We start from the raw sequence: 24467 nt of genomic DNA on the forward strand, positions 1-24467 counted from the left end.
TACATTCTTATTCCTACGTGGTGTCCCCAATGGTACTATATCAGTAGTAGTTTTGACAGCTACTTCTACTGAAGATTGAGTAAAATTTTGAGGTTTTATTGGAGGAATTTGGCGGAGGGGGGAGAAAAGCCTTGTTATTAACTTTTACTTTTTATTGCTTATATTTCAGTTAAAATATCAAGTGTCAAAGTCTAAAGCTGCTATCTGGCTGGCGTCAGTTGTGCTGGGGATGTGGGGCTTTTTTGTTGATATTTTTTTTGTTGTTCGCTTGTGTTTGAGAAGATAAATTCAGAGAAGTAATTCACTGTTAGTTTTTGGAAATATAATGCCCCCCGCCCAATTTATTTACTTTTAAAAATTAAAATTCCCTTGGTAGATATGGAATAGCAGTGACATTAATTTTTTTGACATTTGAATGAATTAAAAAAACCTCCTTTCTAAACTTTCTCTTCATTTTATATATATATATTTTAAATTTTCTCCTAATTTATTATAAAATTAATATTATTTTTTTTAAGAATAAAATTGTTTCAAATATTTTTAAGCTAAAATAAAAATTAAAACCAGATTATCTCCTGGCACTTTACTCTTATTCCCTACCTGCAGGTAAGTCTAGTGATCTTAGGAAACTAATTTATTAGCAAACTTGGCTACTATAAACTAGCTTTTGCTTATTGCTCAGTATCATTAATCTTTATTAATCCAACTCACTCTGCTGAGACTCAAACTTCTGGGTTTTTTCTACATTTTATGGTTTTAATATAAAAAGATGTTAAACTACTTTTTAAATACTCTGGGTTGAATTCAATTTGTCATGCACATTTCTCATACTATTCTAGAGAGATTTTTACCCCGTGCAAGAAAATTCAGAGTAGTTGTGTAGCTTGTGCAAGCTGTGAAGGTCTGTGGACTTATTGTAAGAGGACAGTGTGTCTAGGATGACTTTATTCACTGCTCCGTCTGCTGCAATGAGTCTCCACGAAATCCTCCGAATAGTGCAAAGAAATAAAACTGTAAACAGATGGAAAATTAGTATTTAGAGCAAAGTGCCCAGGGTTTTGATAACTGGAAATTCCTGGAGCACCAGATGATGTTAGCAGATAAGATTTAGAGAAAGCAGCCTGTTCAGGAAAACATGAGAGCTCGTGTAGTTTCTGAAGTAGTACATCATCTACTGATGACCTTAAACGTGAGCGTTAGTGTTTCTTTGAACTGGAACCATCTGTAATTAACTGTTGAAAATATATTTTTTTTAATTGGTAAAAATAAAAAAATAGGTAAGTATATATATGTTATTTACTCAAATGGTCCCCATGCCCCAGAAGTTTGCAAGAACCACCTCTCATCTCACAATTTCTAAGAGGTTTGCAGATGCTACCACCATAGACATAGACCCAACTAGTGCAGAAAACAAAAAAGCTTTTAATGAGAAGGAGAAGGGATTCACATCACCCCGTGGCCCTTAAATACTGCTGGCCTGACAAATCAAAGGCAGGGGCAGTGGTATGATTTCATTAATGCTGGTGTAAATCCAAAGTACTTCTCCTAGCTTTGGTCATGTGGTTACTTTGGAAATAGTACAATAATGAGCGTTTTTCTGGTGATTGACACATACACCTGAACGCAGTAATCTCAGAATAAGAGTTTAGAAGGGATGAGTGCTGGATGTTAGAGGAAAGAACTGAAATGGAAGCCCTTCTTTGCCATCACTGTGCACAGCTACTCAAATGGCAGTTTAATGCTCTATGGAAGTATGATTTGTTGGACAAAATTCATTCCTTCCTAAAATTCATAGCTTGAAGGGGTTTTTGTTAGTGGCTTTAATGCCTTTTGCTGGTCTGTAGCTGAAGTTTTTTGTTTCAAAGTTCTGTTGTTTTCTCAGAAGGAAACTTGGTAATAGACGTGTTTGTGTGTGCGCATGTGCACATCTGTAACAGCTGAAGTTTAATAAAATAATATTCTGCAAAACAGGATGGGGATATTTTTTTATATGCCAAAAGACAGATCATTACCTGGTGAAGAACCTTATAATGTTCACCTGCACTTCCATGTTTGTGAGCAACCACAGCTGTATTGTGAGCTTGAGGATAGCCCAGGAAATCTCCACTGAGGACAACTGCAGAGGTGTATGCAAGCACAGGGACTTCATAGGGGGAAAAAAAAAAAAGAAAGAATGTGTGTATGGAAACTTCTGTGCTCTAACATGCTGTTACCTGTGTAAGAAGTTTCCATAGATACCTCTTGCAGGGGCTGGGGTGTTTCAGGAGGAATTTGCAAAGTTCTCTGCACTGAAGTGCCACTTTTGCTATTTTTCAGCATAGAATAACAAAATATGATTGCCTTGTTAAGTATGCTGCTGATAATGAATATCCAGTGCCATTCTTGCTTTGTATAATATTGCCAACTTAAACTTGTGTTGCATTATGCCATTACTATAATTATTAAAACAGAAGAAGAACGAAGGATTTTCGTGAGATTTATAATTTTCTAATAGGAATAAACCTCTGTACCTTTAATGCAGCAGCTTGAAATTATATCATTAATGTTTCTTTTTCAGCATTTTAGTCTTTTAAGCCAGATTGCCACAAACATGTAATGCAAACTAAGATTTGGCATTCACACGCGTTTAAAAGCTACGGGATGATGGTTCAGATGATTTGTAAAATCCTCTAGCTATTTGAAGTAGCAGACAGTTGCTTACCTATTTGCATAAAAGCACCTGTGCACCTAATAGCCATTACAAACGGTGGGGTACAGCTGCAGCAGAGGTGCTTGTGCTCCTGCCTACGTCGCTGCTTTTGGAAATGCCACTTGCTTTCCTTCAGCAGCTTTGAGAGTCCCACCTGTAGTTCTCTCTTTGGAGCAGCAGCAGTTCCATACTCTGTCTCTCCTCCGAGCCATACAAGGAGCAGTGCAAGTGCACTTCCCTTGTGTTTTCAGGAACGGTGTGTCAAGGTCACCAAGAAGAGAGGAAGAATGTTGTACTGATGTCTGCAGTTTAGAAAGGATGTTGAAGGTTGGACTGCAGAAACGAGGGACTTTTTTAAAAATTTTATTATTTACATTATTTCTTTTTTATATTTGTATTTTTTATTATTTATATTTTTTATTTTTTTCTTTAGAGGTGGTAAAAGACGCTGACTATAGGATGTAAATATTTGTGGAGAAAGGACAATGAGCAGTAAAGGATTCCTTAGAAAAAAGCATACAGGGACTAAACTGTTGCATTATGGCTAGCGGATGTAATCTGGAAGCAAAGTACCTTAGACAGTGTCTAACAACACATACGCTGTGAGTAGTGTTTGGAGGATGGCCAGGTGATGGTTTCTTCATCTCTTGGATGTTTTCAGATGGAGGGTGGATGCTTTTTCAGGAGGATTTACTGTTATAAATAAATGCAAATCTTTGGGCTTAATACAGGAGTAACTGAATGAAATTTAATGCCCAGTGGTAAGTTTGGTTTTAGAAGACTGAAGGAATGGTGTAGCAATTCTGAGGAATACAAAGACTTTTTTTGAGGGAAGGAAACAGTTTCTCCTCTGGGGTTCTTTTGTTGGAAAGCGCAAGAGTGGATGGGCTTCAGTGCATCAAGTTGGACATAAAAATGTTCCACTTGTTAGAACAATGAAATATTGGGGGAAAAAAATGCATGTGGAAGTAGCAGTAGTAATTTAGATGTGTTTTTTCCCTTGAGAAAGAGGATGAAGTGGATGACATCTTAAGTTTCTCCCAGCCTTTTCTCTGAGACCACGTAGCTGTCAATTTTATTTTCATCTTTATCTTATTCAAACCAGGACATGATCTTTTACCTCTGCTCAGTCAAAGTCTCTGGACTCCATGTAATGCATTACATCTGAACACAAATGATAATCTATTTACAATTTTAAGAAAAAAAGTTACAACCCATCATCTTCTTTTTAGGTCCTCCAGGGAAAAGAGGTAAGCGGGGCAGAAGAGGAGAGACTGGTAAGTTTTCAGTTTCGTAAGATCTGGTATTATTTGATGTCTGTGTTTTTGTGAGGATGCGTACCCAGCATGCCTTCATTTTTAGTTTCATTGCTTGTGTGCTCTGAGACAGACTTCTGAAATTTCTCTGGTAAAAATTTGCGACCCTTGGCATATACCTGGTGGCCTTCCAGATAGTTTTCTAGTCTTGGTCGTCATTAATTTGTAGGCACACTTCATAATTCTTGACACTGGTAACACATTGGTAATTGTCAATCCATTTTTGGTGTCTTCTCATACTTGAACGAGTTAGAATAACTCCATTTAAGTCAGTAGTTGGACTGCTGCCCAGGGAGGGTGTGGAGTCCCCTTCTCTGGAGATCTTCAAGCCCCACCTGGATGCTCCTGAGTGATGTGCTCTGGGCAACCCTGCTTTGGCAGGGGAGTTGGACTGGATGGTCTCTAGAAGGTCCCTTCCAACTCTGACAATTCTGTCATCAGGCACCCTTGGTTTGAGACAATTTTAGAAGGAAATAAAGGAAGAATAAATAAAATCACTTAGGTTAAGGATGTTGGTACTCAGGGAAATAGTGTGACGAGTAGACCACTCTGTATGAGAGAAATTGTTTACTAGAAATGAGTAGCAATTAAGTTCTTACAGAAGTAAGAAAAACATTTGTTGGCTCGTTACCCTATAGCAGGGAGATTGCTGTTGAGAGAACCCCGCTGTTGGTGTGGAGCTTGAAATTTGATTTGAGGCCGTGTTATGAGATGCTGAGCACCTCTTCCTGCTGACATCCACGGGAACTGGAACTGTTGATTATCTGGCAGGACTGAGTCTTTCATAACGGTGAACTCCTGGAGGCCATGCAGGAGAAAATGACCGTTTCTAATTATCTTGGCTGTCTCGTCTAATCTGCCACTCAGGAAGGTCTTCCAATCCACTTGATCTCTGTAAATCTTATGTGGCCTTTCTTATCTCTGTAAATGATCATTTAGCAGGCTCTTAAAAACTATTTCTGTGTTTTCCTGCATCAAAACAATGAAGCTGAGCCCCACCAAAGGTTAATATAAATCACCTTGGTGTTTCCATTCAGTGTTGGATTAGTATTTACCTCCGAGAAAAACACTGTGATACAGAAGGAAATTCTATGGTTGAAGATTGTCTTACAAATGATCCTGGTGATTGCTTTGAAGGATGCTTGTCGATTCATTTTACATCTCAAATAAACACATATTAAACTATTAACAAAGGAAATTGATCCCTCTCATTTTAAAACAGACCTGCACCTTAAAATGCTGTTGAGGAATGTTTACCAGGATAAAGAAATTGCTTTAGTTACTGGACAATAAAATTGCATTGTTAAAACCAAAAGGCTGTCAATATTAAAAGCAATCTCAAAGTACAGCTGCTGCTGTTTTATGCTCCTTTTGCACTTCACTTTATTCAGAAATTAGAGAGAGGCATAAAAGCTTAATGAAATGCCATTGATTTGGGAGCTGCAGCTGCTCAACTTAATAAGACTGAAATAGTAGATTTGATTTGTGGCCCTTTGATAATGTTTCCAAGAACTGCTGTACAAAAGTCTTTGAGTCTAAATAATTGAAAAAATGTGCAAATATCACTTCACGAAGTGTGACATTTTAATAGGGAGCATTTTTATACGTGTGCCTTGAGAAAGGAAGGTGATGAAAAGAAAGTTCAGCCCTGTCAGGTGGCCACCGAAACCTCCCCTCCGTAGGCAGAGTTGGAAGGCTGGAAGATGCCCGGTGCATGTGTGTCTTGACGAGATGCCAAGGTTAAATGCCAAGGGTACTTGGTGCGATTTTTGCGGCCGAGCTGTGATGAAATGCCAGCTGCAGGGCGAGCCGGGGCGGGTGATGTGGTTACATAGGCTTTTGGGGGGAGTCTGACAAAGTCAGGGATTTTTTTTTAACCGGCATGTAATTGCATGGAAACGGGTGGAGAAGGAACTTGCATAAGATTGCATGGTTAAAGAATTGGTAAGATGCACTTGCATGCGTTTAGTTATTAGCCATATTTACAAGCTGCAAAGCACAACCAAAGCTAAAAAACACTCGAATGGGACGATGTGTGCAATGCCTTAGCAGTGTTACTCACAATCCTGAGGCCTCATGCGTGGCTTTGTACATATGTGTCTTTCTTTAATAACTTCATAAGCTTACGTATTCTTTTTTTCTCTTTTTTTTTTTTTTTACCTTCTTTCCCTCTCCCCCCGCCCCACAGGACCTCCTGTAAGTACAGTGATACATTGTTGGTACTTCCACAATCAGGGAGAAAGCTGTTAGATCCTGTTAAGTTATCACCGCGATAAAATGATCATGTACCATCAAGAGGGAATTTTTGGTATTTATACTTACACAGTGTAAACACTAATTATCTCAGAGCGGAATAATTGAATCCCAAAGTTCCTTAAGAAATAAATCCCTAAAACAATAAAGCTTTGTATTCAGAGCTCCAGATAGCGGTTTGGATCGCGGTTCCACGTAAGTATGTTAAGTTCGTTTTGCTTAAGGCTTGATAACAGATATTTTGCTGCAGCATAAAAATGTGTGCGTGGGCTGTCTCATGTCCAGACTCTTATGTCCATTCTGCCTTTAGCTGGGTGGTGACTTCCCCTGCAGTTATCACAAACCCTTGGGGTTCAAGCCTCTTGTTCTTTGGAGGTGTACAGGCTGGCTGGCTCATTGTATGCTGCAGTATAAAAATGTGTGCGTGGGCTGTCTCATGTCCAGACTCTTATGTCCACTCTGCCTTTAGCTGGGTGGTGACTTCCCCTGCAGTTATCACAAACCCTTGGGGTTCAAGCCTCTTGTTCTTTGGAGGTGTACAGGCTGGCTGGCTCATTGTAGCGTAACTGTTACCACAGCCAGAGAGTGCTCCTGTAAAATGAAAAATATAACACTATTCAGTTTCATAAATTGATTGAATCTTGTGCTAATCCGGTTTGTAAGAAAATAGTTTCTCTCTTCTGGGGTCCTATGTTTATTTTGGGTTTTGCCTGGGGTTTGTTTGTTTTCGTTTTTTTTTTTTTTAGTTGGTTGGGTTTTTTTTTGTTTTGTTGTATATTCCTGGGGTAGGTTAAAAGTCTGACTTGAAGAACGGGACTAAACACATACAATACAAGCATTTGTGTTTGTCGTGCCATCCATGTGCACCATATGGTGTAAAAGTGTGACCATTAAGACAATATTTATTTTACAGTGTTTGCAGACTTCTGTTTTTTTTATTTTCTTTGATAGATATATTTGATTATGTTTCCAGGACATATTATTATATGTGTATGTATATGTGTCCTGTAGATATTATTATACATAATAATTTCAGGACGAGATAGATATCTTTGATAATGTTTCCAGGACATATTATATGTGTGTGTATATGTGTCCTGTATATATTATTATACATAATATTTTCAGGATGAGATCATCTGTCTAGTGTATACCACATGCATATTTGAGAATAGTGAATTAATGTGTTGAATTCTGCTGTGAGGTAATGATTTTACTGTAAACTGCACATACCGAGCAGTGATACTATTTTATCCTTGAAAGGTTTTGACCATGGGCTCAGCAGTTCATAGTGGTAAATTCATTTAACGAGCTATTAATGAAAACCCAGGCTTCGTGCATAATGGTGCTGTTTATTTGAAAGGAACATTGGCTTCCCCAATTTCTTTTGCAGTCTTCGCATGAAACAAAAGAACAACCATAAATCACGATACAAGTGATTTTCCTGTAGCAAGACAACATGGCAAGAGTTCACTGTGTGCCTCGTTATGAATGTCTTTGACTTCAGCTCCCTACTGTTTTAGTATATATCCATTAAAAAAAAAAGTCTAGATCATGGCAATATTGCAATATTAACACAAACCTGAAATAGCTCCCAAGACTGAATGCTTTTAAGAAATATCTGACTTCAAATTTGAAGTTTCACATTCAAAACTTAACAAGATTTCATCTTACTGACTGGTAGTAAGGATTTAAGTTGCTACAAGGCATTTAAAAATGTAATAATTTCTGATCCTAATTCACTTTTTTATTTTCATAGACAGCCTGGCTAGGGGCAACTGTTGTGAACTCAGTTATTGTTTTCACCTGGGAGACTGTGATATCATTTTCATTTAAAATAGCAAATATTTTTATATCCCACATAGCACTGCATGGAATTAGGTATATGCTGTGTTTTCCACGGCTACTGCAGTGCTCTGCTTGTTTCCTTGTAAATGACTACTGAGTGTCACACGTGATAACAGTCAAAGTCTGAGGCTTTTAATTTAATTTTTTTTTCACAATCTGTTGTAGCATTCTCAAATTTCCTGCTTGGCACCTACGTTCTGGTGGTAGCCTTACGCATCTGTTACATTACTGCCTAGGCACTGAATGTTTTTTTTTTTTCTTTAAACCACGTATTGCCCCTCAGTCTACGTGGACAATGTTCTTCATAACAAAAGGAATTTCAGTGAGCATCCGAAGTAGCCAGTAGCCTTTTAATTAGGATGTTTATTTAAGCTAAAACATACAATTTCCATCACCAAAGCTTCATTTCTTCATTGTGTAGTACCTCGCTTCTATTTGTTGGTTTGTAATATCATCACATATACAAAATTAATAGATATGCAAATTATAATTTGTACTCTGCATGTTTGTTATGCCATATGTCGTGACTGTGTTGTTAATGTGTGTCATCCCATTTCATCTCATTCAACCAGGGTCTACCAGGGCGAAATGGCTATCCGGTAACTCATCATTGTTTATGATAGCTTATATTACTCTAAAATCTTGTTGCTGTATTTTGGTTTTGCTTTACTACTGTCAAAAAGATCTTTTTTTCTGTTTCTTAGATGCCTAGAAAATGTAGGACTTTTCTTAAAAAAAAAAAAAAAGAGGCAAAAATCCTCACTTCTAGAAGTTTTTAAAAAGAACTTGAGTGTTTACAGTGCATAAATGCAATGTGCTTATTGTTTGACATTTTGCATATTTTATGTTCAGCTTCTGCATTCTTTCATACAAAATTATTTTTTTACTCTAATATAAAAAAACCCTATTTAGCGGGATACTGCATCTTCTGTTTCCATGTTAGAAAGCTGTACAGTTGCCATATGGAACCTCTAAGTCGTACAAAATTATTTTTTTACTCTAATTTAAAAAAACTTATTTAGTGGGATACTGCATCTTATTTTTCCATGTTAGAAAACTGTACAGTTGCCATATGGAACCTCTAAGTCCTTTCTTTTAACTGTGTCCTGTTTCTCTTGACTGCTTCGTCCATTGCATTTTGAACATAGTAAAATGCTACGACAGAAGTCCTAGCAGTTGGCTGTGTTGTCTATCACAGAGCAATCTTCTTCTGATAATGTATGTTTTTCTGTCAGTTCTATTCATATCCTTAGGATTTAATGCTTGAAAAAGTAATATATGAAATAATGCATCTTTCTAAAATGTAATACTAATGTATTTCTTTCGAGTAGTCAGGCAAGTTGTCTGCAGTGTCCCATTCAAGGAGAGAAGTATATGCCTACTCTCATGTGTGTATTAGAAACCAAGTGACAAAATGTGTTAATGGATGCATTTCAGAGACAAAACATATGCACAACATAGTGACTGTTAAAGAATGATAATATCTTTGAGCACTTCAAGTATAGCATGGAGGGCCCTCCCGTACTGATTTGCCTATGTCTTTTGTAAAAAGATGCCTAATTTCTCAGTGAATTTTAAACATGTTTCTGTTGGTAGATACAAATTGTGTACTCATGAACACCTCTCAGAATGGTTAGAGTTGGAAGGGACCTCAAGGATCATCGAGTTCCAACCGCCCTGCCCTGGGCAGGGACACCTCCCACCAGACCAGGTTACTCAAAGCCCCATCCAGCCTGGCCTTGAACCCCTCCAGGGATGGGGCAGCCACAGCTTCTCTGGGCAACCTGTTCCAGTGTCTCAACACCTTAATCATAAAACATTTCTTCCTTATGTTCAATCCAAACCTACCTTCTTTTAGTTTAAAATCATTTCCCTTGTCCTGTCACTAAAGGTTTTGGTTAAAAAAAAAAAAAGCATCTTCATCTTTCTTACAATGTATATTGAAAGGCCACAATAAGGTCTACTCAGACCCCTCTCTTTTCTAGGCTGAACAACCCAAATCTCTTAGCCCTTCTCCATAGGAGAGGTGTTCCAGCCCTCCTTCCTTATGTTCAATCCAAACCTACCTTCTTTTAGTTTAAAATCATTGCCCTTGTCCTGTCACTAAAGGTCTTGGTAAAAAAAAAAAAAAAGCATCTCCATCTTTCTTACAATGTATATTGAAAGGCCACAATAAGGTCTACTCAGACCCCTCTCTTTTCTAGGCTGAACAACCCAAATCTCTCAGCCATTCTCCATAGGAGAGGTGCTCCAGCCCTCTGATCATTGTTGTGGCCTCCTCTGGACCTGTTATCTGTCATCTAACCCACACTTCCTAAGCTTACCTATGAGGATGCTGTGAGAGATTGTGTCAAAAGCCTTGCTGAAGTCAAGGTAGACAGCATCCACTGCCCTCCCCTCATCTGTCTATCTAGTCATGCCATTGTAGAAGGCTATCAGTTTAGTCAGACATGATTTTCCCTTGGTGAATCCATGTTGGCTACTCATAACTTTCTTTTTGTCCATGTGTGTTGAGATGATGCCCAGAACAAGCTATTCCATCATCTTTCTGGGGATGGAGATGAGGCTGACTGGCCTGTAGTTTTCCAGGTCTTCCTTCTTGCCTCTTTTGAAGACTGGAGTGACATTGGCTTTCCTCCAGTCCTTGAGCACCTTGCCTGTTCTCCAGGACCTTTCAAAGATAGCGGCCCAGCAAGGGCTTCTGCCAGCTCCCTCAGCACTCGTGGGTGCATCCCGTCAGGAAACCATGGGCTTGTGGATATCCAGTTTACTTAACTGGTCTCTAAACCATGGACTTGTGGATATCCAGTTTACTTAACTGGTCTCTAACTTGATCTTCCTCCACCAAGGGGAAGTCTTCCTTCATCCAGACTTTCTCTGTTACCTCCTGAGGGCTGGCCTGAGCAGCAAAGAAGGCATTCAGCAAGAGCCCTCAGGCTCTTGTGTCACGACTTCCATGAAAATTAAATATCTTTGTATTTCCTCATTCCAATTGATGATCTTAACACACAAGGTACAGTTTATGTTGTGGAAAGTGCAAAAGCCTCATAGATCTAACTTCTTGGCCTAACATGGAAGTTGACAAGCTGAATGAAGGTATTACTGATGGATTCATGCATGTTTTGAAGGCTCTACAGGGACAGTTTAAAAATACAGTTTTCTTTAGAGGCTGAAGGTCCAGTTCTTTGTCCTGGTCCAGGTGTTTTCTTGAAGAGACTTGTTGTGGGATCTGAAGACAATAAAGGTTCTTGGAAGCCATGTTATTGAAATTGCTGGATCTAATAGCGGCATTGTAATAGGCAAAATTTAGTCTGAATGCACTTCTGAGCGTGTGTGCACAGGCACTGCCTGCCTTGGGTAGTGCTTAGCACTGATTGAGCACCCCTTCCTGCTTGAAAATGACTGGGAATAGAATTTGGCTTTGGTTCTTGAAAGTTGTCACTTTGGCTGGCTGTTGAGACCTCTTCAGTTTCAGCCATATCCTCCTACTTTGAACGGGAAATATGTAACAGCAAGTGCAGTGCGCTTTAAAAGTACTTATACAGCCCTGTAGAGCTCTATGAAAAGGCTGTTAGTGTTTCAAGTTATTTCTCTGGAGTTCTATTTAACTCCTGTAGAAACCTTATTACTTTAATCTTTATTGGATTTTATAGGATATTGTGTGAGGATAGTGATGTATCTGCCATGTATAACCTAAAAAAGCTGTCTGCTCAGTAGGCCAGAACATAGCACTGAAATCTCACAAAAACTAGTGGCCCTTTCCTCCAAGACTTAATTTTTAATTTTCTGTGCTCATTCTAATTATTAAGAAATAATAACAGTAAAAGGAATTACAGTGAGAAATCTTAACTTCCTGGGAAGATACGGTATCAAAAGTCAAGAAAATAAGCTGGACTTACTCCTAATGAGTAACAAAGTTATTAAGGGGTTTATAAGACCATGATTAATTGGTTATTATGTAAGGCATTATGAATACTATAAAAATGTATGATAGTGCAGCTCTTTTTTTCCTTGTTAAGAGCTTTGTATTTCAGAGAGTGATCAAATTCAGAGTTGTAACTCTTCCAACTTCAGTCTGGAATTGAAATAGGCTATCACATCTTCTTAAAGAAAAGAGAACAAAAGAGTGCACAAACATTAGAGGATGAGAACAAAGGCATTTGTTGCAGGGGGTTTGTATGGCAATGTCACTTGAGAAATAACCCTCGAACTTGGGGGAAAAGAAAACTCAACCAAAAAAAAGACCCCAGCAACTTATGAATGCATTGAAGAGGCCAAGCCGTGTTAATGCTCTGCAGGGGAAAAAAATTTTATAAACTAGTTGAATGGGTAGAAATTATTTACTGTTTTCCATTGAAAAACTGAACTAGACTGAGAAATTTTTTCCTAACCCTTCTCCCAAGTTGGGGCACAGATGAAGCTCAACATCCAAGTAAATCATCCTGGAAGGTGTTGTGTATATGGCGGTAAAGCTATGCTGTTTTCACAATAAAGTGTCAGAATGTGAAGGTTCCCATACAGATTGTTTCATAAAAGAGGGTTTCAGGAAAATTTCTCCTTCATCTTTCCATGATGTCAGTCTGCAGAGCACCTAATGTGTTTACAAAGCCTTTAGGGCTGTGGAGAGTTACGGCTACTCCAAGTGACCGTGTAGTGTTGTGTATATGGCAGTAAAGCTACGCTGTTTTCAGAATAAAGTGTCAGAATGTGAAGGCTCCCATATAGTATTGTTTCAAAGAAGAGGGTATCGGGGAAATTTCTCCTTCATCTTTCCATGATGTCAGTCTGCAGAGCACCTAATGTGTTTACAAAGCCTTTAGGGCTGTGGAGAGTTACGGCTACTCCAAGTGACCGTGTGCTTTGTATTGAATCCCATTTCTCCTAATATTCTTGTTTCACCTTCAAGAAATGTAGACGGATTCCTCTCTTGCAGAAAAGGATGTGTCTAAATTGGAGGTTGTTCTCCTGTAACTGTAAAATGCCACCTCTTGCTCAAGACTGTCATTTTATTTAAAATTTTCCTAACTCTTGACAGACTTAGCACTGAGTGGTGAAGACAGCAAAGTGGCAAAGCCTAGAACTACAGAAGAGAATTTCAGTTATTCTTTAGTCTGCTATAATTCCTTCTAACTTAGAAAATGTCTTTATCATCCCACTGCTGATTTTTACACCTACAAAAATGTGTCCTGGTATACCATAAGACAAGCTATTATCCTGATGTGTAAAGAATTTCTGGTTGCTGTTAGAAGGGTCTGATTCCCCCTCAGCCCTGTTTCTGTTCCTCTATTAGAAAAGTTGAAGAGGATTCCAGGTAGAACAGGGAAGAGCTGTGAGTTTGAAGAAATAGGCCTAATTTGTAAGAACGTGAAAATTGCTGTTGTGAAAAATTGGAAGAAGGCATTTACTTGTCCTGCTGTGTTGCTTTGGCTTTGACAGTGCTTCATATTTCATTTTTGGCTGTTGGAGACTGGGGCTGTGTAGGCAACTGCGCAGTAAGAAACAGTGTAGCAGAGACCCTTCCCTTTTCTTTCCTCCCTCCTTCCTTTCCTAGCGTGAAACTCAGATGTAATTATACGGGATAAATTTCCCATTTGGAAAGAGCACCTTTGAGTAGGGCAAAGCATCAAGGTTTCATTCTTTGTTCCCTGCAGCGACAAGGCAGGGCTGTGTTGAAGGGCTCCTGTGTATTTGCCTGCATTAAGCAGCCATGAAATCTGGCTCTTCTTCCACCTGTTTTTTTTTAAGAAGCATAAAGCAGTTGCAAAGCAGACAGAAATAACTGATGTGGGCACTTGGGGCAAGTACTCAGTATCAGCAATAACTTCTCGAAAGAAGAATAATCTCAGGTATATTATGTATGTGTTTTCTTTTTTAAAAATGAGAAAACCCAATGCCATTTTAAGTCAGAAGCAGGAGGCTTACCTGCATGGGAGAGTTACCCTGGAGGTTTTCTTCCTCTTGTGCCTGCCTCCAGTTCCGTGCACATCATTGGGACCACAGGTCTCAGAGAACGTTTGTCATCTGTGCATGAGGCATCAGGACCTGTGGGTATGACATTTCAGTAATTTAGTGATGACCAGGTTTTGGAACTGACTTTGTTTTTTTAGGAGATTCTAGGCCACCTACAGAGTCAGGGGAGTACCGCTTTGATTTTGGAGGTGTTTTATATATTCTTTAAAACTAAATGACATAAATTGATCTTTAGCATAAGAAATGAAACACTATTGATGCATAAATTTTTCTCATCAGGGTGTCCTATGGGATGTCTGCTCTTCCAGTTTATTTTTTCCCTGTCAGTGTTCATAAAAAAAATAATAAGATAATCACTCTGCAAAACTTGTTTTCTCCCATTTAACAGATGTGATGTGAAAGTCTATCACAAAAAGGGGTAGGTGTTGGCTGGGTTTTTTGTGTCAGTTCAGATGTATCTAGTAGTCTTTATTTTTAGTGTAAATAAAGCATGTAGTATGTAAAATTAATCCCACCTAAATGCAAGATTTTCGACTTCAGATACTGTGACAGCTCAGTTGCTGTAAAACAAACATAAGTGGAATAATCAAAAGAGAAGAAATGGCCAAAGATTGAGAGGGTTTCATCTGTGATTAAGGACAGCCTGTGGCAGAATTATGCACTTCTGCAACAGTTGGGGTATTTCCAGTAGCTGGTCAGGTCTCCTCTTTTTCACAGTTGTAGTAAAATATGTGTATTAAGCTCAAGGAGCAAGTATTCTGGTTTTGGACCTTACCCTGAAGATTTGGCTTGTGATCCTATAGAAGTTTCCCATTTTACGGCATTTATTTTTCTCAGCAGGTGTCTTTGCAGACCACCTTTTATTTTTGGCATTTGACCAAAGTAACGTCTTAAAAATATACCAGCAAGACTTGCAGTAAATTTCAGGTTTGGTAGTGAAGCATTGATAACTATTTCAGATTTTAATTTCTTTTTTTTCTTTTATTTTTAAATACACAGAAAATTCAAAACATCTGGAATCTCAAAAGGTTCTTTGTACTGTGATCTTAGTATGTGTTTTCTCGGTTCTATATACTTTATCCTTGTTTTTAGTCCTGGCAGAGGTGATTGGCTGGGGACACATGAGGTTTTCCGTTGATCCATCTGCCTCAAACTTCTTGCTTGTTCTCAGGGAGCAGAGAGAATCCTCTGCTTTCCTCAAAGAGATACAGTTGGTCAGCTGTCCATCTCAAGATGTTCCTAGATTTATAGATTTATCTATCGCAACCATTGTTCCAAAAAGTTGCCAATGCTTTAGATTCAGCAGAAAATGAGTGCAACCATTGTTCCAAAAAGTAGCCAGGTGATGCCAATGCTTTAGATTCAGCAGAAAATGAGTGACTACTCAGGATGAGTTTAAATTAAGGCTTTAGACCTTTTTTTCTTATTTCACATAACCGCTTTGCATTAGTACATCCACTGCAATGAATTGGAACTCCAATTAGTCTTACCATGATTCACCAAAACTTTGGGTCCCACCAACCCCCTGAGTGCTACAGGCTGGGGGCAGAGTGGCTGGAGCTGCCTGGCAGAAAGGACCTGGGGGGTGGTATCCTGGCCTGTGTCAGGAACAGCGTGGGGAGTAGGACTGGGGCAGTGATCATCCCCCTGTACTGGGAACTGGTGAGGCCCCACCTTGAGTGCTGTGTCAAGTTTTGGGGCCCTTCCCACAAAAAAGACATTGAGGTGCTGGAGCGGGTCCAGAGAAGGGCAACAAAGCTGGTGAGGGATCTGGAGAGTAAGTCTCCTGAGGAGAGGCTGAGGGAGCTGGGGGTGTTCAGTCTGGAGAAGAGGAGGCTGAGGGGAGACCTTCTTGCTCTCTACAATTCCCTGAAAGGAGGGTGTAGAGAAGTGGGGATTGGTCTCTTCTCCCAAGTCACAGGCGACGGGACAAGAGGAAACAGCCTCAAGTTGCACCAGGGGAGGTTAAGATTAGATATTAGGAAAAATTTTATAATGAAAGGGTTATTAAGCATTGGAATGGGCTGCCCAGGGAAGTAGATGAGGCACCATCCCTGGAGGTTTTCAGGAGAGTGTTGTTTATGTTTTGAGACATAGTGCTTAGTTTAGTAATGTGGGGGTTTTTTCTTGTATGGTTTTCTTTTGGTTTTTTATCAGTTAGGTTGATGGTTGGACTAGATGATCTCAAGGGTCCTTTCCAACCTAGACCATTCCATGATTCTGCATACAAGCCATTTGTTAGTGAGTCTTCCAGGAACATACTTCAGCTCACATGGAGTGTAATACTCATCTGTCACAGCCAGTCCCTAGAAGTCCTTCTGTGCTGTACACAAGTGCTACAGCTCTGTCACGGAACCTACAACAAGAGCTGGGTTTCTCTATTTTAGCCAGGCCAGCAAGTGCAGGAGCAAGAGTTGGGGAGATAAGGCATTTAGTTCCACTCTTACAGATGAAGCTAAGCCAGCTTTCTACACTTGTAGGCAAAAGATGCTTTCAGTTTTTTCCATGGATACATCTGTCACGCTCGGCACTCAATGGTAGCTTTAGCTGCTGGAATTGGCAAGTGCAGGAGCAAGAGTTGGGGGGGGAGATATGGCATCCAGCACTCAATGGTAGCTTTAGCTGCTGGAATTGATCGCTCTAAGTGATGGATACCAGTATGACCTTCCTCAGGCCAAAGCCATGTTATGTGATGTGAGCCTTGAACAAAGGCCAACCAGAGGCAGATCATTTGCTTAAGTGCAGATTTTGACTTGATATCAAACTATAGGTATGATCCCAATTGCAATTTTAAACTGCAGTATCAAAAATTGCGTTCTGGCAGTGAATATTCAGATATGTAAGAGAGAAAGTCCATTCTGGAAAACAGTGAGTTACACCTTTACTGCTTGCAGTTGTTGGAATCCTGTAGAATTGGTTAATAGGCCTGTAGTGGCAAATTGGGTTGAAGTTTGTTCCCAAAAAACTTCAACGGCACCTCAAAAGTCTTCCTAACAGTCACAACACAGTGAATCAGGTTGTGTGGAATTGTTTGTTCCCAAAAAACTTCAATGGCACCTCAGAAGTCTTCCTAACAGTCACAACACAGTGAATCGGAATTTATCAGTAATACAGTACCAGAGCTCACAACAGTTATGTGGTTCCCAAATACATGATTCAGTTTAAACTTGCTGGCAAGTAGGTCAACTATGTAGTATTTCTGTGCCGTGAGAACCAGAGGAAAGCTCTAAAAATGTGGTAATTTTTTTTAGAAAAATACTGGAGGTGAGGACATACTACTAATAATCAGCAAATAAACTTCCAGTTTTTCTCACAAATTGTGGGAGAGGCTCTAAATTCACATAGCTGTCTGAGTAATAGCTGTGACCTTTGTAATGATGTCAGCCACATTAATACCATAATATTTTTTATGACCTTTGGGTCTATAAATAATATATAATACAATTCATCAGTTTGATTTCTTTGTATGCTAATTTTTTTTTCAGTGATTGAAGATAATCATAAAAGTTGACTTGAACAGAAAAGTTTGAGACCTCTTAAGCTTACAGTTGCTCTATTAGTTTGTCACAGATGATAACTGCAGCTACACATCAGAACATGTTTATTAGCTTCTTATGAGCCAGTTTTCATTTTGGATGAACCATGGGCTGAATGCTTTAATCTGTTACGTTCATGTAATGCTGAGTGCATAAATAAGAGGAGGCAGTGTTTATTCTTGTCACTCCCTGGAGGACACTTGGAGTGCCCCAAGCTTTTCTATATCTGTGATAGTGAAGTACCAACAGCCTCTTCTGCAAAAGGCAGCAATATAAGAAGATATTTCTACCCTTTTCCTCACTTGCAATTATAAAAAGAACTTGCCATAGATAAGCTGAAGTAGAAACTTCACATGGTGACTTAAGAAAATTACTTGAGCTGCAGTAAACGCCCATTTACATAGTATGTTCTGGTTCAAACACATTAAACTTTCTAAATTATTTTTGTCCATTTTCTACATAGCATTATAAGTAAGGATGTAAAAAATCAGTAGAATAATAAAATTATAATAGATAATATTCTCTATATAATAGATATTCTCATCAGTAATACCTGCATCTCTTACTGTATGCTGGGTCCTCCAAGATCCTTCTATAAACTAGCAATTTCCATCTCAGATGCATGGGCAGAGAACTCCTGTATTGTTAAATCCACACCTCTGCATGGCATTTTGTGGATGTCAGATGCTAAGAAGTAAGCACGTAGTGCTAGGATGCTGTGGGCTGGTGTGAATCAGTGTAGATCAGACTCACAGCTGCTGTCAGTTCAAAATGATACAACCCCATATATCTATCAGGTAAATACAGAATTATAGCTGATGGTAGATAGATAGGGTAGGTGTAATTTAAAAATCAAATGTGTTTTTTCACTATTTTCCTCTGCAGCTTTAAAAATTACCCTCTCCTCTTTCATAATAAAGCATGTATAGATAGAGAAAAGAATTAAGCTGGTTTGTCATTTATCTGACAGTATACATAAATTTTTGGTCTCTCTAGGCTACTCTACTGAGTTCAGTTTGGCAGCTAAGCAGGTGGGCATGCAGAAAGCTACAGTTATGATTTTCACATTCACGCTTTGACAGACATAATTAATGCTTGAACTCTACCTAAGGTCATCCATACCTGCCTTTCTTTGGGCATGCCACTTGAAATTTCCCAGTCATTTCCTCACGATGCATGATATAACTCTCTAGTGTCACAGAAATAGCTTTATTTATGAAATGAACCGCTTCGGAGGAAAATGTTGTGTTCCAAATGTTTTCCCAGTATACACACAGATAGGAATTGTAGTTCTAAGTCTCTTTTCTCAATTTGTGTTTGACATTTGCAGGTAAATGTAGAGCGAGTAGCCAGTGATAGTTAAAGATGCCTCTTACAATTTGCCTGAAGTCACTTCCTCAGTGAATTTTTGAGATTCAAAGAAAATGTTAAATAACTTACGGTAGAATTCTTGCATGTAATTACTATTTATAACTGTCACAAATGGGAAGGGAACTCCCAAACTGCCCTATGAGAATTCTTAAGTCGTTGATTCCTTCATCTTGAAGGAGGGTTGCAAACATGATACCTCATTTTCCTTCACGCTGGATTTTTTGTGTGGACTTACGATATAACTGAAAGTGATGTAAAACATCACTACCTGTACAGATCCCAGATGAATACTGCTGTGTGGCAGTTTAAGTGCATTGTTAATCCTAGCTGAGGTCCAGGGGTGTAAAATTTCATTGCAGAAACTTGTTCCTAAATTGCTAGTCTAGGTGGTTGGGTTCTCTGATTTCTAGAAAGTGCAGGGTTGGAAGTATTTTCTCAAAGACTCTTTGGACCCGTGCTTCCCTCTGCAGCCAGCATTCAGTTCCCATTTATGGGAAAGGAAATACGAGGAGCCATTCAAGTACCTGAAGGGAGCCTACAGGAAGGCTGGGGAGAACCGGTTTACAAAGGCCTGCAGTGACAGGACGAGGGGCAATGGCTTCAAGCTGGAGGGGAACAGATTTAGACTGGAGATTAGGAGAGGGTTCTTCACTGTGAGGGTGGTGGAGCACTGGAACAGGTTGCCCAGGGAGGTGGTTGAGGCCCCATCCCTGGAGATATTCAAGGAGAGGCTCGACGAGGCCCTGGGCAACCTGGTCTAGTTGGGGGTGTCCCTGCTGACTGCGGGGGGGTCGGACTAGATGACCTTTGGAGGTCCCTTCCGGCCTGGACAACTCTATGACTCTATGAGGCAGGCACCTGAACTGATTCTTCCTATAAAGCTGATTGAGGAACTTTTTTTTCCTACTGGGGAGCAAAAAGTTCTTTCATAAGCCTGTAATGGGCCCAATACTGCTGAGCATCGTCCAGTAATTACGCCAGAAATCATTTGACCAGCGTTTGTCAAGGTTCTCAGCTCTATTTTGTTGGATTTCTTCTTTAATGCCAGAAGTTGGCTGGTAGAACAAAGCCTTAAAGTACCTCTTCTCCATTCCTGGGGATCTTTGGGATGTGCGCATTAAGTGTGTATCTTGCCTCTTGTATCACAAGGAAATACGAGGGTGTTATTTGGGCGGCCCTTGTTTTCATTTCCTCAGCTACATGTGTGCATATCAAAATCAAGATTAGTTAAAGCAGTTTCTGAAAGCAAGCATACTTGTCTTGTAGGAAAGATTTATACAAGCAGTGTGGAATGTCAATTGGAGAATTTTTCTGTGACTGTAGGATACAGATCATAAATCACCCTCACAAAGTGGTGGTTTTTATTTGTTTTGGGGTTGTTTTTTTTTCCCCTCTTCAGCTTAAGGTAAAGCAATTAACATTTATTGTTTTTGGTAATCTTGACGTCTGCATAGTACTGATAATCTAACAGAGGACCACTGAGTTAAGAATTCTTTTCAGATTATTTCGTATACGTTCACGGTAGCTATTCCCAGTATAAATGAGAGGAATTTAACCCTTTGCCTAACAAAAGGAGCATGATGGAAAACAACCATGCACATAAGCACTCATCAGTTGAAAAGAATATTAAGTTTTTAATGTAAAAATAGGTTTACTGCTGCTACATGATATTCTTACAAAAATAAACTGCTGTTTACTCCTGCTTGGAAGGGTGGAATTCTTAGCAAGTGAAGTAAAACCAGGAAAAAATTGGAAATTGCAAAAAGTCACGCTATTCTTTCTGCAGAGATTTCTCCTTTCATCAGACCAATTGCAGCTAAGATTAGTAAAGGTAAGGGTAGATTCTTCTACTTTTGTTCATGCTGAACAGCACTTACTCAGAGAAGCAATCCACAAAATAAGTATTACCATGCGAAGGCAAAGTGGATTTGGGACCTAGGTGGAGAGAAAATTTGGAGAAAAGTTGTGGGTGCTAAGGAAGTTCTTTATTTCTCACACAGTTTTTTTGTGAAACAGTGGTATCACCTTACTGGAGTTTAAGGCTTACATTCAAATTGATATTTTAGTTCAGTAGTGTTAGACATGTTTAGTGTGTTTTTGTCTTCTAGCAGTTGGAATTATCTTAGTTTGCCACTTGCAGTGAGGTTCAGAGGGTGATGTTAACAATGGTACAGTTGTCTGTAAGTGACCATGAATGTTGGAAGTGCTCCAAAAGCACCAAGAGTAACATACAGAAGTTGAGTAACTTTTGTCATGTATAATATAATATTTGCATTCCTAGTCAGCACAGAAGTGCAAGTCCACTTTTTTAATAGGAGTACTCCTTCGGAGTGAGGCTTGTGGTTTTTGTTCAGGTAGTCTGACTGATTAGCCAGTCTCTGAAGAGAAAATGACCTCAGTGTTTCCACTTCCAGCTGTGTGGATCAATTATCATGATTTTTCTTAATCCACTCTGCATACGATAGGAGATGTCTCGTTTTAGGTCTCTGCCCTTAGGGTATGTAAAATGTAATCTGGTATTGCCATCACATACAAATTGTTTCTCCCTAGATGGGAATGCAAAGAAACACTTTTTTGTTCTTCGTGCTGTCACCAGCTTCTGCAAAAATCCTTTTATAATCTTGAAAAACAGTTATGTCAGAAAAAAGTCATGCAAACGTTTTATTTGGATGCATTCATGTGTGGATCCACAAAACTTAAAAGAATAGTCTAGAGATTTTGAGATTAAATGTACTAATGAGATTGGTAAATGATTTAGGATTTTAAAAGCTGTTTCACTGAACTATATTCTAGTTTTAGATTAATTTGTTCAGCTCTGGTGAAATTCAGTTTAACTTGCATAATTTGACTGAAATTAGAAAACATGGTATGTATATGATTGCTCTGCCGTGGCTCAGAAAGGTGTAGGTATGAAATACTTGTTTTCTTGGCTGGGGTGTGTAACCCACGCTCCATACTGGAGGTTGATCTGATTTTTGGTAACTATTGTTTCTTTGGTTAAATGTTTTGTTGTTTGAGTTTGCTTATTTCTGTTTGTGCAGCAGTTGCCAAGGAAGAAGGAAAGACTTCTTTCTGACTGTGCGATGAGACACTGTCTCTACTTGGAGTGAAAAGGAGATTTCAGAATCAAACTAGGAAAATCTCTGAATTTGTTTCTAGATAGGCGAGCTTCAAAAAGCAGATGTACTTTTCCCAAGTAGCTTGAGGGGGGAAACAGGCACCAACAAAATAGAAAGATGAGCTTTTGTTCTCCAGTGTAAGAACCAAACTAACCAACCGAACAAAAAAAACACAACAAAAAATCTGCTTCTTTACACATGAATTTCAAAAATATGTAAATGGAACTTGCCATAAAAGAAGAAAAATTGTCAGGAGAAGTTGTTTGAAAGTTGGGCCTGTGTATCCTTTCACCTACAAAAAAAAGAAAGAACTGCAGGCGTAATTTGAAGCATCATTGCTGCCAAGGCTCTGAATTAAAATGACAAGATACTTCCAGCATCCTCTCCATTGCTTCTGTTGAGCCAGTTACAAGCAAACCAAAACTCCCTTTCGACGCTCCATCTAGCTGGTGAACACATGGCTCCAGGCTTTCCCCTTCACGGCTGCTTTATTGTATTGACTCATTCTTGACTGAGTTTCTTTTCTTCCTCCTCTGTCTTTTGCTTCATTTCCTTACCAAGCAAAATGGTTTCTACGTCCCTCAAATCTTTTGGCAGGTAATATGGTGTTGCATTTACACTCTCAAGCATCTGCTTCCTTCTGATAACACTTTATTTTTACTTTTAATGTAGGCTTAGAATTTTCCCGCTCTTTAATGCCTTTGATGTTTGCTCTGGAGTGAAACACTGAAAAGCAGAAAGTTCTTAAGTTTTCCCTATAATCTCTTATAAAAATACTGGTACCAATAGAAAGGTTATTCTATCTCAAGCATTGTCTCCTATTCAGACTCTCTTCATTGTTGTGTTCCAGGCAGGAGTTATACCTAAGCTTACAATAACAAATATGCAACTTCTCCTCTCACTCCTCTTCCTCATCCTCCCTGCTCCTGTGAACTGGTCAGCCTGCTACTTTCAACCTTGTCACGAGCTTCCAAATATTACACCTTGGGTTTAAATTGCAATGTCTAGTGTTTTGCTTGAAAGGCCATTAGGACTGAGGTCTGAGGTCAGTGGGGCAGGGCATTAAGGCAGTAAATAAGGTAGCGTTCAGATACTCTGCTATGGTACAATATAACTAGTAAAAGCACAGACATGTAAATAAAGAAGCTGTAGGCCTGTCTGAGAATTTTGTGTTTTATAATCTTTGTTACTACATGTTTAATGATTTTGTTTTCATAGTCACAGTAATAGGCATTCCTTCTGGAAACCAAGTTTTGGTAGTGATCGTGGCAAGATTTATATGAAAATTTGTCTTCAAGGACTAGAAAGAATCCTTTCTTAAAATGCAAAATCTTTCATTGCTACGCAGCCCTCTTTTGACATTAAATTGGGGAAACAGAACAGTTGGTACATTGAAAACTGTATGGGGAAACATTTCAGGAAGAAAGAGTAAGAAAGCTTGTAGTGCATCTCTGAATTCTGTTTTATTTCCTGGAATGAAATAATCTTTCTAAGTGTACTTCATATAACTTTTCCATAATAACTTATATTTTTTGAAAATTTACTGGTTCCAAGTCATTTTGCAGGAGACAGAGTTGTATGCAGCACCATCAACTATTAACAAAAGATATAGGTTATAGTGTGTTTAAGACAGCAGTAGTGTCTTTAAACTAGCTGCAGGTATATTTGTTTTCCATAATAATTTATATTTTTTGAGAATTTACTGGTTCCAAGTCATTTTGCAGGGGAGTGTTGTATGCAGCACCATCCAACTATTAACAAAAGATGTAGGTTATAGTGTGGTTAAGACAGCAATAGTGTCTTTAAACTAGCTGCAGGTATATTTGTGCCTTTTAAATCTGGTAGGTACATGACAGAAATATCTGAATGGGCCTGCATGTGCAGAATGTTATATTCCAGTATTTGAGCACATGTGGCAGCGCATAGCTCAGAGCACCTGCTTTGGTGTTTAAGTTTTAACACGGTGCATCTGCACAAGTTTGGTTTTTTTTTTTATATGTTGTATCCCAGATGGAAATACTGCATTTATGGACTAGGAATGGGAATGAACATTGACATTTTGGGTCCTGGTGGACAATAGGATGACCATGAGCCAACAATGTGCTCTTGTGGCCAAAAAGGCCAATGGCATCCTGGGGTGCATCAGGAAGAGTGTGACCAGCAGGTTGAGGGAGGTCATCCTGCCCCTCTGCTCTGCCCTGGGGAGGCCCCATCTGGAGCACTGGGTCCAGTTCTGGGCTCCCCAGTTCAAGAAAGACAGGGAACTACTGGAGGGTGGGGGGCACTACAAGCAAAGGGCTACAAAGAGGATGAGGAGCCTGGAGCATCTCCCTTAGAGGAAAGGCTGAGGGACTTGGGTCTTTTT

At 39.2% G+C, this 24467-nt stretch overlaps 1 protein-coding gene across 1 annotated transcript in view; it reads left to right on the plus strand.

Annotated features, from left to right (window-relative positions):
* The window catches only part of COL25A1 (collagen, type XXV, alpha 1), a 333672-nt gene that overhangs the window by 166668 nt on the left and 142537 nt on the right, over nucleotides 1-24467 (plus strand). Inside the window, exons 3-5 of the mRNA XM_014948992.1 lie at nucleotides 3922-3966; nucleotides 6194-6201; nucleotides 8679-8705. Of these exons, the coding sequence (XP_014804478.1) occupies nucleotides 3922-3966; nucleotides 6194-6201; nucleotides 8679-8705 (80 nt within the window). The remainder of the gene's footprint in view (nucleotides 1-3921; nucleotides 3967-6193; nucleotides 6202-8678; nucleotides 8706-24467) is intronic.

The sequence above is a fragment of the Calidris pugnax genome, unplaced genomic scaffold (assembly GCF_001431845.1).
Source record: "Calidris pugnax isolate Ruff unplaced genomic scaffold, ASM143184v1 scaffold185, whole genome shotgun sequence".
Classification (NCBI taxonomy): Eukaryota; Metazoa; Chordata; class Aves; order Charadriiformes; family Scolopacidae; genus Calidris; species Calidris pugnax.